Here is a 17,571-nt window from a genome sequence, read left to right on the forward strand (position 1 = left end):
TCTTTCTTTCTTTCAGTCTCTCTTTCAACTGCCTGAATTTCGAAGACTCGTCCTCAGCTATAGTCTGCCACAGAATGTGCTTGAAAACTGTCCGAGTCACACTGTAAGTTGGTGTGGAGAAGTCCTCACTCTCCTTTGGTCCCTCATCCCAAAGGCTTTTAAATTCTGGGCAGAGCTGATAGCTGTGATGTTCTTTGGCTTGCGCTAGGATTTGTTTTCATTTTCAAATGGCTTTTTTCTTCTTTGTCACGTGAAACGGGTTTGCAAAAATGCAAAGTTAGGTAGGAACAAAATTAGAAAAACAGTTCGGTGGCGTGTCATCCTGATAGTCTCCACTGTTCTGCCTCTGGGTGGGAGATTCAGAAATTCTGAATCACAGAAAGTGTGTGTGGCGTCCTGCACTGCTTCTCCTCAGCCGCTCAGGCCGAGTGATGCAGAATGGGTGACCTGATGTTGGAGGCCTGGACCTTCTAGAAGGTTCTGTGGTCAGCTCTCACCCAAGGACATGGCCTCCTGCCAGCACTCTAACTCTTGCCAGAATTTCACCTTGGGGGTGCATTTTCCTAGCAGGAGGGAGGGCAGCAGCTTCAGAAGGTAAACATTTTTGCTTTTCCTACAATATTCCCTTCCTGGCTTCCACATAGATAGTCTTCAGTCGAAGGTAATCCCCTGCACAGATCTCGTCAGAGGACCTGTAAGACGGTTTGAGTCCTCACTGATCTAGATTTAGGTAAATATAAATTATGGAGGGATCACTGACAACTTTTCTCTTTCATGTGTTCTCATTTTCCGAATGAGGGGTTGTAAGGACACACATTGTTGTCTCTGCAGGAAAAGAGAAATATCGTGTTTATGCAAGAGCTTCAGTATTTGTTTGCTCTGATGATGGGATCAAATCGCAAATTTGTGGACCCTTCAGCAGCCCTGGATCTCTTAAAAGGAGCATTCCGATCGCCTGAGGAACAGCAGGTATGAGAAGCCCGCTATGCTCGTGTTTTCCATCCAATTCGGTGATGTTTGAAGTCATGCCGTGTGGCTCTTCCTGTGATGTGGCTTCAGGTCAGCTGTGTAGGAGGCTCTGACCATGACTACACAGGGGCTCTCGGAGTAGAGAGGTGGTTGAAAATACCTCCGGGAATCCTAGCAAAGGGTCACTGACAGAAGGAAGGCCCTCTGTCTGCACCTCTGCCTTGGGATGGCCCAGATTAAAATCCTATTTTTAATATTGTCTAAACCTAAGTTGAGCAGCTTTTCTGAATAGTCTTTCTCTCCTGGCCAGTAGTACTTTCCTTTCCTTACTTCTGTTAAAAAAACAGCTGTCTCCAGCAGATGAACACCTGCTTCATAAAATTAAATTTTCCCTTTGCTTCTCTCAAGGTCCTAAGTTCTTCTAAATTCTCAGAACATTTCATAAAAGTTTCTTTTCTCCATTAAGTCTCAGATTGTTTTAGAGGATTAGAGTCTGTTCTGTGGACCTTTTTATTCTTTTCTTTTTTCTTTCTTTTTTTTCCCCCCCTATTTTTAAGGCCTACCTGGAAGATTCTGTTTGTTGGTTTGTTACAAATAGATGTGGCTCAAGTGGTGGCTTTCCAGTTCCCTGTAGCCACAAGCTAGTCAGCCCCTGCCTTCTGTCTCTGCAGTGGCTGGGTTCCAGGGTTCCTTGTCTCTTCCTGCTCTTTGTCCTTCATAAAGAAATCCTCCCGTAGTCCTATAATCCTAATCATTGGCGGGTTAAAGGCAGATTTTCATTTCCCTAAGTGTAGTGTTGGGTCTAACTCTTATGCAATTTGTGCCTCTCTTGTAGCAAGATGTGAGTGAATTCACACACAAGCTCCTGGATTGGCTAGAGGACGCATTCCAGCTAGCTGTGAATGTTAAGTGAGTGTTGAGGATTTGTTTGTCCCACCTTCCTACTCACAGTGGTCCAGCGAGAACTATGATGGGGGGAAATTACTCTTCTCCAGTAGAAATTGCTGGTTTTTGCCAAACTTCCTGGGGTAACCACTCAGAAACGTGTCATTTTGTGTCCTCCTTGCTTTTGGTTTTCCTCTCTGAAGATGTAGGTAATCGTCTCAGCCTGCCACCTTTGACCAAAAATCAGGCCGTAACTCTGAACTTTGTTAAGTCATCGCCTGTGCTACAGAATATATTAAAAGGTCAAATCAATCCTAGATGCGAACGTGGGAAATCAAATTTAGTCATTGCAGTCACTGAAATGAATTTCAGAAGTGAAATTCAGGGCAAAGAATACAAGTATCCCTTTTCGAATACAGATGCTAAGGAATTTTCTAAATTGTTTTTACTCTAAGTAAAAGAAATATGTAGCTTTGCACATAGCATCTCACATAGTAACATAGTAACACTTCATTTAAGGTGGGCCTGTCTGTTTCTGTTGTGCCACAGGAAACTTATGTGTTTATTTGCAAAACTGCACAAGAGGGTTGATTCTTGCTTCTGTCCTATTCTAGAATTTGTATACATCTGTCATTGGCTAGAGATGTATATATTGATTTTATACAGATACATGTATTTTCCGGCACGTAGGATTCTCCCTCAACTCCTCACAGCCAGGGATCCTGCCCGTATATTTGCTCAATTAGTATTTAAACTGAACCAACCCGTGACTAATTTTGGACCATGCCCGGCTCTTTGGAGGTCGATGAAAATGTCCTATTTTTGCTTTGGAATGATGGTTAGCCTTAGTGTGGTGCTTATCTGATCCAAATGATAGAGAACTGTTTCCTTTTTTTTAAAAGCAGCAATCCCAGGAACAAATCTGAAAATCCAATGGTGCAGCTTTTCTACGGTACTTTCCTCACTGAAGGGGTTCGTGAAGGTAAATTCTTCGCTCTGTTAGTTCTAGACTCGTGACCGTATCTGTATTAGTCGAAAAAGGCTTTCAAGTCAGGCATTTCCAGGCCTGAATATTGATTCCACCTCTTAGTACGTGTGTAACCCTGACAAACTGAGAGTGCCTGGATCCTCAGTCTCCTCGTCTGCAAAATGGGCACAGTGTTTCCCTCAGAGTTGTCAGATGAAATTGTATAATACTCACACAGCCCAAATGTACCATTAACGTCTAGTATTAATGTCAATTTTCTCTGTGTTTGTTTCCGATGTAATATCTAATCTCAAAAGGTTTTGTTGAGTTAGACTGCCAAAAATATTTCTCTGCTCTAGAGGCTTATCTAAGCTCCGTGTTGGTTGTGTAATTTTAATTTTTCTTCACTATGGAGAATTTTTTATCATCTAGATAGAGCAGTCTAAAAATCCCCATGAACTCAGCCACCTTTAGTTCACGGCCAGACATTCCCTAACTCCTTTCTTCTCTTACCCTTCCGATATTCTCTGTAAAACAATGCAACACCACTAGTCACTCCGGAAAAGTGGCATTTAATATCAGATATCCAGTCAGTGTCCAGATTTCCAAGTTGTTTTATAATTTTGTATGTTGGAGGGGTGGGTGATGTGTTTATTTTTTAGTTTGTTTTAATCAGGACCCAAATATGGGTCATTTCATTGATACGTCTTTTAAGTTTCCTATCAAAATCTGTACACTATCCCCCCCAGTCTCTTTTTTCCTCGGAATGTATTTTTTAAGAAACCAGGTGGTTTGTTCTCTGCGATTCCCCACAGTCTGAAATTTCGCTACTTGCACATCCATGATTTCACGTTCCTCTTTACTCCTCTTTTTATAAATTGGTAGTGGATCTAGAGTTTGACCAGATTCAGGTAAGGCTTTTCTCGGCAAGACTAATTCACAAGAGGTGGTGTAGTCTTTGATGAGGAGGCACGTCGTATCTGCTCGTCTTCCTTTCTGTGACAGTAGCAGTCGCTCACGATCAGTGCCCGGACCCACTGGTTTGTTGGAAGCGGCCCTAACAGGCTTAAGTAGCTTCTAACGGTTCTTAGCAAGTTGCTGAATTAGGAAGACACTGTCTCTGTGGTGCCAGAAAAAAAGGCTTCAGATAATACTAGTGAGGTCTTTAAAAAAGCCATCTGTTTCTTTGCCTAGGAAAGCCCTTTTGTAACAATGAGACCTTCGGCCAGTATCCCCTTCAGGTAAATGGTTATCGCAACTTAGACGAATGTTTGGAAGGGGCCATGGTGGAGGGTGACATTGAGCTGCTTCCTTCCGATCATTCGGTGAAGTATGGGCAAGAGGTAAGTTGGATATTTTTATTTGCTGTGCCAGTGACAAAACCAGTTAAGTAGGACCGAGCGTTTTGGCAAACTGTCTTCCCATCCGATAGTAAATAACTTTACACTTAACAAATGTTGAACTAGTGGTCTGAAGGTTTCTCATGAGTTGATGTGAGTTAGTCAGTCTTAGTGCTTGATAAGTAAATTCTTTGCTGAAAGTATGAATTTGAGTTAATCATATAAAGGTTGTGTGCTGCTTCTGATGTTTTAAGTATGATCAAGTTTCTCTTTTTCTGTTGAAGCCTACCTGTACCAGTAGGGAGAGCCCACTGCCTCCATATTTTCGGAGGGTAAAAGTACAGTGATTAACTCCTATGGTATGCCATTTAGAATATTTTCCCTATTATAATATTTACTGTTCTTCATAGTAAACTCTGCCTTTGCTTTTAAAATTTTTCAAATTTAACATTCATTGATTTTTGTGGGTTGGAAAGAAAGGGGGCAGTTGGTGGGGGAGCAAGGGTAATTAATGCCTCAGAATTCCAGTTGGGTTAAGAATTAGTGAATTTGGAGCATAACTGCCAATACCACACAGCTTGGCTTATTCTCCTTTCGTTGTATATTTTGAAACAAAACCGTGGGCTTATGTGAGTCCAACTGAGTAATTATTATCGGAGAAAGCAGAGCTTTTTTTGAATTAAAATCGGGAGCCTGACATGAGCTGTGTGGAAGGGTGGGAGCTGTAGGGCAGCATGGGCACTGGGAGAGAGCTGCTGCCTCGCTAGCTTTTCGAGGCCAGTGCTGACTCCTGGATGGGAGGTACAGCCTCTGTCCCATCTGTGCACAGCTGATGCACAGATGGGACGTGTTCACTAGGGGATGTTCACCAGCTACCTAGACCTCTGGAGACCTTTATTCAAGAATGGGAACGCTATTTAAAAAAAAAAAGGGGGGAAAGAAAATCATTATGCTTATTTAGATTTACCCTGAGGTAGCTGGACAGGCTCTCTGGATTCATCTCATGCCAACAAGGGAAAGGGAACTCAGCCACCTGCCCCTTTGGTAAAGGGACCATCTTAAAACTGTTCTTATAGACCTGCTGGCATATAGGTGAATTGAACAGAAATGCCTCTCCTGGTTTAGCTCTTCCTCATCTGTGATCAGGAACAGCTGAGATTTTTTTTTTTTTTTTAATAAGTCAGTGCTTTCTTTTCTTGAAGCTCAAGGTAACATCCTAGTTTGATTTGACTGGGTCCCTTATGAGATATCTGTAAAGGGAGACATCCCTTATGAGAATTCAGAGATTTTCTCAGAAACTTGAGCACTCATAATCATGAGGCTCTTTCAAGTTTCTTATTTTAGAAAGAAAGGGAATTCAAATTATGGTTAATACACTGTAAATAAATAGTACACACACACACACACACACACACACACACACACAGTGTCTTCTGTGCTGATTCCTGGAGATAATTGGCTCCTTAGTTATATGCTGCTGCTTGGGTCATAATTTCTGACTCCTTGGTTAGGCTGCCCGTTCTCTTCAGGTTTTGACCCTCTTTTGACTTCTGATGACTTAGTAAGCAGTGAGGATTCTTGGTGCAGCTCACCTACTTAAGGGTGGGTATTTCTGAGGATGATAGTCGAGTAAAATGTTGTGGACTGGCTTATAAATTTGGAATCTTGAGGAATGTTTCTCCACATTCTCTGAGAGGGCACAAGGCTAAGTGGTCATCTTAGTATTTGGGATTAAAAAAAAACAACAACCTCTAGGGTGAATTTGATTTGAATATAAATTCTGTGCCAGAAGAAGAAAGTTTAATGAGGGATGTTTTAAATCTGGCTTTTGCTGTTTCCTAATTAACTTCTTTCTTTTGCATTTCTGCTTCTGACATAGCGTTGGTTTACAAAGCTACCTCCAGTGTTGACCTTTGAACTCTCGAGATTTGAGTTCAATCAGTCCCTCGGCCAGCCAGAGAAAATTCACAATAAGCTGGAATTTCCTCAGATCATTTACATGGACAGGTGAGTTCCGTGGTTGAGTGTCTTCCTGGTGTATGACAGAGGGAGAAGGGAGCATTTACCAAGTGTAGTGTACGTAGGAATCGCCTGGGGGTCTCGATGATACGCAGATGTGGAGTCACTGGATTCTCTGGCTCTAGGTTGGGGCCCAAGAGTTGGCATTTCGGAGATGCTGTCAGGGTGATGCAGGGGATGCATGTCGTCTCGGGACCACAGCTTGAGTAGCTGGACTTCTGGGGACAGCCTGCTCATTCTGGGGAGAGGCAGAGTGTGGAGCAGCCGCAGGGCATTTCTTTCCAATCTCAATAGTGTTTGTATTCCTGAAAAAAAAATTCTTCGACAGACTTCATAGGATTTTAATCTTTTTAAAGTCTGGTTTATTGATGTATAGTTTACACACAAAACAATATTACCTTTCTTTCAGTGTAGAGCCAATGAGTTTTGGCCAATGTCTGTAGTCAAGTAACCACCAGCACAGTTAGATGTAGAGAATTTCCGTCCCCCAGAAGGTTCCAGCATGCCCCTTGCAGTCAGTCTCTTTTCCCCCACCCCCGGCCCTAGCAACCACCTGACTTGTTTCCTGGCCCTGTACTTTTGCCGTTTCTGGAATGTCACAATAGTGGCGTTAGTATTCAGAACACACTCCGTTGTGGTTGTCTTCTCACACCGAGGACAGTGTGTTGGGAATTCATCCATACTGAGTTGTATTTCTCTGCAGTGATACTCCAGTGTCTTCCCATTCGCCAGTTGACAGACAATTTCAGACGTGTCCGGTTTTAGGCTATTATGAATAAAGCTGCTGTGAACGTTCCCCCAAAGTCTTGGTGTGGTTTTTAGTGCTTCTGGGTAAAACACCTAGCAGTGAGATTGCTGGGTTGTATGAAAAGTGTATGCTTAATTGTATAAGAAATTTCCAGACTGCTTTCTAAAGTGGCTGTATGATTTTGCTTTCTCGCCAACAGTGTAGGAGAGTCCCATTTGTTCCAAATCTGCCCATAATTGGAATCATCAGTCTTAAATTTTAACATTCTAGTGAGTTTGTAGGAATATTGTATTTTTCTTTGGGCATGTATCTCCCTGATAACTGTCGATGTTGAGCTTCTTTTCGGTGCTTAATTAATGGTCATTTGGGTATTTTCTTCAGTGAAGTGTCTTTTCAGATCTCTTGTCCATTTTTTAATTGGGTTGATTGTGTTCATCCTGAGTTGTAAAGAGTGAGTTCTTTGATAATGTTTTGGATACAGAACCACATAGTCCCCAACTGTGCTCTCTCTTCCATTTTCTTACCAGTGCCTTTAGGAGACAACAGGTTTTTAGTTTCGATAAAGTCTAATGTATCAGTTTCTCTTTTGCAGTTTGTGTTTTTATGTTCTAAGAGATCTTTGCCAACCCAAGGCCACAAAGATTTTCTTCCATTTTTCCTCTAGAAATTATGTAATTTTAACTCTTATATATTCATATCTGTGACCCATTGGGGTTTATTTTTATATATATAGTATGAGATAAGGGCTTTTGTTTTTGTTTTTGTTTTTTTGTAGGGGAGGGAAAGGAAGCATGTGGATGTCCAGTTACACTTTCCCCCATTGAATTACCTTGGTACTTTTGCCAAAAATTAATTGAGCATGTAGTTGTGGGTCTATCTGAAGTCTCTGTCTTATCTTTTGTCTAATCTTAAACCTGTGAGTGACACATTGTCTTGATTACTGTGACTTTATTGTAAATCTTGGCATCAGATCATGTTAAGTCCTACAATTTTGTTTTTTTTTTTTCCCTTCAAAATTATTTTGGCTATTTTGATCCTCTGCATTTCTAGTAAATATTAGAATTAGCTTTGTCAGTTAACTACCTAGTAACTGTTGGGATTTTGATTGGCATTATGTTAAATCTCTAGATCAATTTGGGGAAACTATTTTGAATTCTTTAATCCGTGAACGTGGTATAGCTCCATTTATTTAAATCATTATTTTCTCTCAACATTGTTTTGTAATTTTTAGTATATAGGTCTTGCATGTGTCTGAGGAAATTTATGCCGAAATAATTCATGCTTTTGATCTTCTAATGGTTTCTAAAAAAATTCTGCTTTCCATTTGTTCTTCACAAGTATACAGAGATGCAGTAGATAATTTCCCGCCCCTCTCTTTTTTAATTGACTTTATATCTTTTGACTTCACTAAACTCAGTTACTAATTCTGATGCATTTTTGTAAATTCTTTGGTACTTTCTATGTAGACAATTCTGTCATCTGCAGCGAAGGGCAGTTTTACTTTTCCCTTTGCTATTTGTATGTCTTTCCTCCCTCCGTTCTGCCTCCCTCTTTCTCTCTCTCCCTTCCCTCCTTCACTCCCTCCCTTCCTTCCTTTCTTACACTGGCCATGCCTTAGTAGAAGAGACAAGAGTGGACATCCTTGCATTGTTCCCGATCTTAGGGGAAAAGCTTTGTCTTTCACCATTAAGTGTGATCTTAACTATTAGTTTTCATAGATGCCCTTTGTCTGTTTGAGGAAGTTCCTTTGGATCCCTCGTTTGCTGGCACTGTGTGCCATTAATGCTTTTAAATATAAATTGTGGGGCGCCTGGGTGGCTCAGTGGGTTAAAGCCTCTGCCTTCAGCTCAGGTCATGATCCCGGGGTCCTGGGATCGAGCCCCGCGTTGGGCTCTCTGCTCAGCGGGGAGCCTGCTTCCCTTCCTTTCTCTCTGCCTGCCTCTCTGCCTACTTGTGATCTCTCTCTCTGTCAAATAAATAAATAAAATCTTTAAAAAATATATATATATATATATAAATTGTGTTTGTGGTGTTATCCTTTACTTAGGTACATGTACAAGAGCAAAGAGCTTATCCGAAGTAAGAGAGAGTGTATTCGAAAGTTGAAGGAGGAAATAAAAGTTCTGCAGCAAAAACTGGAAAGGTGAGTCGTGACCCCTTTGTGCTTAGAAATGTGAAATGAAGACTAGAATGTTAAAACCAGATAATTTGCTTAAATTTAAAAATTAATTTGGATGTTAAGTATTAACTAGTGTGTTCTATAGAATAGCTAAGGAAAATTCTCTAAGCATGAAGCAGTCTGTACGAAGGGCCAGAGTATCCGTGGGTGAACAGTAGTCCCAAGGGCTGGTGGGACGCAGAGTCGAGCAGTCAGCCCCTGGCAGTGTTCTGAGTTAATAGGCCTTTACTTTTTCTATTCCCCTCGTCGTCATCTTCACACACACGAGAGAGGTAACCGTCACGGTACTGCAATCCCTCTGTCTCAGGAAAGCATTTTCTTAAGGATCTGGGAAAGCTAAAAACAAAAACAGTGCTGTTCTACGCTGAGCAGGTGCGAAATGACTCAAAGGGCTGACCGTTGTGAGACAGACAAAGTCCTCCCTCTCGTGGAGGAATCTTTCCCTTTTTGCCAGTTTGTTTCCTACTGACTGTTTCCTGCAATCACCCCATGACTTTCTGAGGAGGGATCAATGTAATTTCTTTCTAGTAAAGATCAATCCCATTGATTTAGCATTTAAGAAGGAAATCCCATATAACGTCAATGGCTTTCCCCCCCTTTATCTACTTCACAGTGTTGCTGTGACCACCACCCCTCCTCTACCCATTCCATTGTGTGGTCGTTCATTTCCGTGAGAGGCAGCAGTTTCTCCACCAGCCCAAGGTAGACCCTGCTCCTGTAGGTCCCCGTCTCCAGCTTCCTCTCACGTGGGAAGAACTTATCCAAGGTGTTCAGTGATCAATTCTCTAATTGTCTTATATAGACTTAAGCTGAGGATTGATTCTTCAAATACCGTCCTGGAAGTGATTTACAGGACTCTACTTGCGGCCATGTTTTACTTTTAAGGTTTTAGTGGTGGCTTGTAAGATTGGAAAAATGTAATTGTTTTTATAGGACCAAGTATACCTGATGTATTATAACTTAGAAAAACTCAGTCTGCCAGTACCCAACAGGGTGTTCTGACTTTAAATTTTAAAATAGAGTATAGGAGCATTTTCTGTAGTATGATACTACTTTAAAAATAAATAAATAAAATGACTTTTAAGGGACACCTGGCTGGCTCAGCCAATAGAGCATGTGACTCTTGATCTCGGGGTTGTAAGTTCGAGCCAAGCCCCACCCACGCTGGGTGTAGAGATTACTTAAAAATATAATCTTTAAAGTAAGTAAATAAATAAATAAAATAACTTTAAAAATCTCGAATAATTTTATTTGGGTAGTTAAAAAAAATTGCTTATCTAAGTGTGACCTGCTCCTGGGAAAATATACAGAAACTGGTAGCGGATACCAGTAGGTAGTAGAACCAAGATGGGAGCCCGTGACTTTTATGATCTCTTTCTTTTGTATTTGAGTTTTCTTACCAGGCACATGCATTATTTTTATCAGGAAACAAAAAGTTCACCATTTCTTTCTTTCACAAAAATGTGGGGAAAAAATGAGATTTTTTGCAGATAGCGTAGACATCTTTTTTTTTTTTTTAAAGATTTTTTTATTTATTTGACAGACAGAGATCACAAGTAGGCATAGAGTTAGGCAGAGAGAGAGGGGGACGCAAACCGCCGAGCAGAGAGCCCGACATGGGGCTCAATCCCAGGACCCGGAGATCATGACCCGAGCCAAAGGCAGAGGCCCAACCCACTGAGCCACCCAGGCGCCCCTAGCGTCGACATCTTTTTTAAAGCTACTTTTGCTCAGAGTCTACTAACTGAATACAGGTGCAGCCTTGTATGAAGCAGTGCATCTAAAGGAATTAATTTAGTAGAACAGGACAATGATTATGTCAAAATTGAAGCCAAGTTTCTTTTTTGTTGTTGTTGTTTTTAAAGATTTTGTTTATTTATTTGCAAAGAAAGAGATCACAAATAGGCAGAGAGGCAGGCAGAGAGAGAGGGGGAAGCAGGCTCCCTGCTGAGCAGAGAGCCCAGTGTGGGGCTCGATCCCAGGACCCCGAGATCATGACCCAAGCCGAAGGCAGAGGCTTAACCCACTGAGCCACCCAGGTGCCCCTGAAGCCAAGTTTCTTAGAGGAACACTTTTTCCTAAAGTTTTGTTACCAGTATTGTATGAAAGTGTTAAAGGGCTGCTTGTAAATGATGACATGCAATCCTATGACCTATTGTGTCTGTGCAGCATTTCTAGTAAGAAAATGCTTTGGTCCAGGCCAGTCAGGTGTAAATTAGTTCTTTCCACAAACCCGTGTGCTTCTGAAGGCCATGTCTGTGGTATAGACTCGAGGTTCAGGGCCTGTCCTGTAGAAGTTCACCGGGGGTGGGGGAGACGGTGGGTGGGTAGGATGTGGAGGAAGACGTCATGGAGAAACTAGATCTTGAAAGGTAGGCAGTTTAGTTAGATATGCCGATAGTAGCTGAAGTAAAGACAAGAAAATACATCTAAGGAACAGTACGGTTTTCTGAGTTTCCTCTGAGTTGACGTATTTGGCATCCTTTTCAGGGAAGGCCACCGGTCTCCATGACAGCCAGCTGCTAATTCTACCTCTCCTTCAAATTAGTGAGGGTGAAGTGTCTTTGCTCCCTACCCTCTAACATGTGGTTCACTTTGAACTGCATTGTACTTTATTTCCACTGGTATTCTCATTTCATAATGTCCTTTTTGATATGGACACAGTTTTCTTTCTTCCTAGTCCTGTACCTCTTTCTTTCTTTTCAAGTGCCTCCCTATCCCTTTGTGAGTGGAACCCCATAATTAGAGGGCTCACCTGTCCCAGCCAGTCAACCAGTACTATTTAAATGCTGTCCCCTCTAGTGAATTACAGAGTTCATTAAAGTTCATATTTTTACTGAGTCTCACATGTGCTGATAATGGCAGAAGATTGGATAGTGTTAAAATAATTTGTTAATTATTTTGGTTATATATTGAAGATATGTATTAGTTACTGATCCCAAAGAAATCTTTAGTAATTTATAACTGGGCTAGGCCGTTGAATGAGTGCATGAATAATACGGTACTAAGGACCTTACAAAAGAAAGATTTGCCAGTTTTCTTCAACTAGATCCTGTATGAACACGTACTTTTCATTTCCAGCTTTCTCTCATTGTTCTTCATTTCCAAGTAGGGGTCTTAGGGTAGCAAAGAATAGTACCAGTACACCAGCATGATTTTCAGATTTGCGTACTGCTAATATATCTGTTTTCCTTTAAGAAGTAGAATTTACTTTTCTGACCAGAGCCTAGATGTGACAAGCTATCAAGAGAGAGCATAACAGACATGACTTCAATTAGGCGCCCATTTGAAATGTTTTCTGCCAGATGTAAACCCATGGACTTGCCAGTTTTTACTTTTGTAGAGAATTCTCGCCTTATGGACTGTTGGACGCATCGCCTACTGCGTAGCCTTCGGGAGTAAGCCTGTGCGGAGGGTCCACGTGGTAGCAGAGGGTCTGTAAGCGAGCCGCAGGGTGCCAGACAGACTCGGCCAGTAGGGCGTCATTGTCTTTGCCTCCTAGGTACGTGAAGTACGGCTCAGGCCCAGCTCGGTTCCCACTCCCCGACATGCTGAAATACGTTATTGAATTTGCGAGTACAAAACCGGCCTCGGAAGGCACCGCGTCTCGAAGCGACGCTCACACGATGTTACCGCTTTCGTCAGTGCACTGCCCAGTTTCTGACCTGGCGTCCGAGGAAAGGTAATGAGAACAGAGGTTTAAAGTAGTGCACCTGGCACGGGGCGGGGCACCTGGCTGTCTTATTCAGGGGAGCATGCCACTGTTGATCTCAGGATTGGGAATTCAAGCCCCATGTTGGGTGTGGAGATGACTTAAAAATAAAATCTTAACAGCAAAAAAAAGATGGTACACATTGGGGTCTTTGTGTAATTTGAACTGTGCCCCATCTTCCCACCTGACAAAAGATTCCCCCCATTAGAGGGCAAGGGCTACGAGTTCTTGGTCTTAAAGGAAAGCATTTACCCCCCACATAGGTGGGAGTGTTCCTGATTCCCACCAGGGCACTCACTTGTCTTGCCCACAGGATGGGTGGGATTATTTCAGAGGCTCCTTGAACGATCTGCAGTGGTGTTCAAGCCCCACCAAGCGTCCCTTGATTTGAACTAGCTATAGGCTAGCTGCCACCCAGGGATTGCCACCCGTTGTCACACCTGCTGAGAAGGAAGCTCTACCAAGTCAACCTCAGGGAAAGATTTATTCCTGAGTAGACAATTAAAACATGTTCAAGAACTGGCTAGACGTTGAAGAGGACAGCCAAGAGGGGTGGCAAGGAACCAGGAGGCCAGGTCACATGAGCCCTCTGATTCTCTTCCAGTTCAGATCAGACTGGCTGTGTGTGTCCTGGCTAATACAACCACTAGAACCCACTGGGAAAAGAGTCCGTGGTTCACGTATATTGCTTCCGTGTATTTTATTCAGACTGCATCACGGAGACTCTGTAGTGATGCCTTGATTCTGCCAGTTCCGTCCTGTCTTCTTTGAACTCTTCCTTCACATCCCTTCTTGGAAGTGATAGGAGAGCATAAATCATAGACTCAGACAGATCTGGGTTTAAATCCCCTAATTTACTAGCTGGGTGAGCTTAGGTAAGTTGTTTAACTTACCTAAACCTTAGGTTTGTAATTAGTGAACTGGGGTTGATAATAGTATCTGCTTCAGAAGCAACTAGTGTTAAATGAGATGATGCATATAAAAACGTGGTTTGGCTCAGTGCCTTTCTAGAGCAAATACGCACTACATTACAGCAGTGCTTTTCCATACAGCAGTTAGCATTACAAGGGACGTAGAGGCCAAGGCATATGTTGGAAATGATCATGTGAATGCGATTTTTATCTTTCTTCAGTTCAAGTAAAGAAAGCTCTTCTCGGGATGTTGAAGGTACCTTTTCTTCTCCTGAAGATTCTCTGCCCAAGTCGAAGGCAACGAATAAGCCACTTCCATCTTCCCGGTCTTCCGTGGAAATGCCGGCCCAGCCCGCTCCTCGGACCGTCACAGATGAGGAGATAAACTTTGTCAAGACCTGTCTTCAGAGGTGGAGGAGTGAGATTGAACAAGATATACAAGGTTGGCTCTTTTAAAGCTTGTTGGACAATGACTCTTTCCCTTTCCGCCGGAAGTTAGGCATAGGTGATGGAGAGGCACGACTCGGGCACACCCTTGCCAAAGTTTCGTCATCCACGGCGATGCTTTGCTTAGCAGCATGCTTTCAGGCTTTCGGGAGTTGGGAGGCTTCCGCACTTTCAGTTCCTCCCATCATACAACTGCGGAAGGATCCCTCCTGGAAACCCTCCTCAAAATTTCTGGGAACTCTCTCGGGACTCTTAGACACTCGCAATCACCTTCAGTTGGGACTTTTCTAAATCTTCGGATTTCTGTTCCTGTAGCTTATGTGAACTCTGGCTTCAGTTGACCTAGACTTAAAATTTAGCTCTCGTAGATTTCCACGTTTATGAATCTTGTCTTTATGAAGCAGGTTTTATTGGAGGCTGATGAGGCAGAGTGTTCGAGCAGTGCCCACGATGTAAGATGGAATTGCTCAGCCTTCTGTTTTTCAAGGTCCTCTGGCCTCCTTGTCCTGTTGCCCAGACTCTCCCTCCTTCCCTTCCCGTCTTTTATCTAGGGAGCTAAATAAAAAAATAAAATAATCAGATCAGTCAAATCCCATCAGTCAAATTAAATCGAATCATCAGCTCCAGATTTCTCCCAAGTTCTCACCACAGAGATTTTGCCTTGCCTTTTGTTCTGCCTTCTCCCCTCAGGTCCCGTCTCAGGGACATTCATTTTACACCCAACATGACCCGTGAAGGTCTTTTTCTAAATAGAGACTGTTTCTTTGGGGGGAAATTTTGGTGCCAACTATAAAAGAGATACTTTTTTAAACCCTTAATGGAATTAGGTTCAACTAAAAGCCTTCGTAACCTAAAGCACTAGCTGCCTGGAAAGCCTCCAGTCCTTTGTGGTTATGAAGTGAGGCTGAAATGGTCAGAACCCCCAGAAGAGGTTCTCTTTGCTTGGCCGAAGCACCCCATGTGGCGTGGAATGACATCATTTTAACTAAGTTTGTGTGTGTGTGTGTGTGTGTGTGTTTTAACAGATTTAAAGAACTGTATTGCAAGCACTACCCAGACTATGGAGCAGATGTACTGTGACCCTCTCCTTCGGCAGGTAGGATGCTGATTGATGGGAAGGTAGTCAAGGCATGTCCTCTTGTGCGGACGTGGACCGGGAAGAAAAGTGGGTAGTTTTCTCTGAGACTGAATGGGAACCTCCCTGAGTTAAAAGAATAAACTTAGGACAGAAATAGGTATTTTTCTGTTTATTTTTAGGCCAAAACAAGGATGTCTCTTCTACTAACAATAAAATTTAAGACATATTTGTTTTGATTCTGCCACCTGCTGTTTTTTCATGCAGTAGAAAGGTTTGCTGTCAAGTGTTAAGAATTTCTCATCAAGTGGTCCTGTAAGTCGTGCGGTGGGGAAAATCCCCCACCAGGGATGGTCACCCACCCTTGCCAAAGTCTTGTCATCCGCGGCGATGCTTTGCTTAGCAGCATGCTTTCAGGCTTTGTTTCCCTGAAAACTCCAGAAGGGAATGTGGTTAAGGCAGAAATTCTTACTGTCCACATACATTGTTGTTGGGCATGCCATCGTGGGCGTGGAGGGGAAAAGATGCCGCCATCCTGAGCACAGGTGCCCAGTGGCTTCCGTGTGCGCGGCTGGTAGTGGAGAGCCCTGTCTGCTTCCAGGTCTCACGGAGGCACTGCAGGGACGTGCCCTGTAAATCCTGAGTTTTCTTCATCTGCTCTTCTGTATCATTTCAGAAATGTCGCCACCAGAAAAACCTGTCAATGTACTGATTGAATGCAGGTTGAACTTGATTCTCTGGCCAATTTGCCTTCTTATCGTCAGCACCTACTTGGCACCTAAAGCTTTGCTCTGTTTTCTCCATATTGAAAAAAAAAATGCTTTTCAAATGCTGAAGCCAACAAGTATGGAGTTAAAAGGGTCCTCGCCCCAGATAGGTGGATGGGTCACTGGGCAGAAGAAATGTAGGAACCATATGACTGGTCCATGATGAAATGTGCTAACTGAAATTCAGTATAGACCAAGAGAGTGTAGTTCACGTTTCCCAACATGAGTGGTGAAGGTGATTTCTATTTTTAGATAAACTGAGTTTGGACTTGGGGGGATAAATAGGTCTCTGTTATCTTTGACTTTAGATCTGTAACTTTAGGAAATTAAAGGGTCATCGAGTAGGTCAGGAATTGAAACATAATTGGTAACCGATTCTAAGACTGTGTTTCTGTTAGTTCACATTGAATCGTCAGGATGTTTCCCTTAACCCCATATCAAGCACATGGATAGTCAGTTTTCTTATTGGATGGTTGACGGTAAGTTTGGATTTTAATGACCTAAAACGTCCTTTACTTTGCTTCATCTGACTCTGGACTGTGTCTTCTGCCCCACAGGTGCCTTATCGCCTGCACGCTGTTCTCGTTCACGAAGGGCAAGCCAACGCCGGCCACTACTGGGCCTATATCTATAATCAACCCCGACAAGTCTGGCTCAAGTACAATGACATCTCTGTTACTGAGTCTTCCTGGGAAGAACTTGAGAGAGATTCATACGGGGGCCTGAGGAACGTTAGTGCCTACTGTCTCATGTACATAAACGACCAGCTACCCCATTTCAGTGCAGGTAAAAATAGCCTAGTAGAAGCCCTCCTCACAGAAGGGAATGCTCTTGTAGTTTTTAAGAAAAAATTTAAACTATGGGGCGCCTGGGTGGCTCAGTGGGTTGAGCCTCTGCCTTCGGCTCAGGTCATGATCTCAGGGTCCTGGGATCGAGCCTCGCATCGGGCTCTCTGCTTGGTGGGGAACCTGCTTCCCCCTCTCTCTCTGCTTGCCTCTCTGCCTACTTGTGATCTCTCTCTCTCTCTGTCAAATAAATAAGTAAAATCTTTAAAAAAAAAAATTTAAACTAGAATTTACTATAAAATAATAATGCATTTTTAAAATCCAGTATAAAAGAGAATTTTTAAAAATATGTTTGCATTCCTGCTCCCATCTTGGACCTTGGCATGTGTTCATTCTTAGGTTTCTTAGGGAGTATTCAGGAAATGTTCTGGGCAGATGCTAGATTTTATTTATTGGTATCTGTCCCTGCCCCATTTATTCCCCCAAATGGGATACTTTACTCTGCTATCCTACATCTTTTTCGTGTGTATTAGTGATCCCTATATTTTTATAAATAGAACCAGCTTCTTCTTTTTAACAGCTGCATTGTAATTCCATCGTGTAGAGTACGTATATAATTTATTAAGCCAGCCTCCCATTGATAGACTTTTACGTTGGCGCGAGTTGTTTTTTTTTTTTCTTCCTTTTTTAGTGACATCCTTGTGTACAAGTTTTTGCACCCTTTGAAGGCATTTGATCCAGGCAGTGCGTTGTGTTTCCGATCTGCT

The 17,571-nt window shown here is 42.6% G+C and overlaps 1 protein-coding gene across 2 annotated transcripts in view; it reads left to right on the top strand.

Moving 5' to 3' along the window:
- Positions 1-17,571, top strand: part of USP28 (ubiquitin specific peptidase 28) — a 60,123-nt gene that overhangs the window by 32,013 nt on the left and 10,539 nt on the right. For both annotated transcript variants that reach the window (XM_080817049.1, XM_080817050.1), the window contains exons 6-16: positions 17-103; positions 832-969; positions 1,805-1,878; positions 2,760-2,836; positions 4,016-4,164; positions 6,041-6,168; positions 8,976-9,071; positions 12,610-12,789; positions 13,952-14,172; positions 15,203-15,273; positions 16,577-16,805. In XM_080817049.1, the coding sequence (XP_080673175.1) occupies positions 17-103; positions 832-969; positions 1,805-1,878; positions 2,760-2,836; positions 4,016-4,164; positions 6,041-6,168; positions 8,976-9,071; positions 12,610-12,789; positions 13,952-14,172; positions 15,203-15,273; positions 16,577-16,805 (1,450 nt within the window). The remainder of the gene's footprint in view (positions 1-16; positions 104-831; positions 970-1,804; positions 1,879-2,759; positions 2,837-4,015; positions 4,165-6,040; positions 6,169-8,975; positions 9,072-12,609; positions 12,790-13,951; positions 14,173-15,202; positions 15,274-16,576; positions 16,806-17,571) is intronic.

Source organism: Martes martes, assembly GCF_963455335.1.
Source record: "Martes martes genome assembly, chromosome: 10".
In the NCBI taxonomy this organism is placed as follows: domain Eukaryota; kingdom Metazoa; phylum Chordata; class Mammalia; order Carnivora; family Mustelidae; genus Martes; species Martes martes.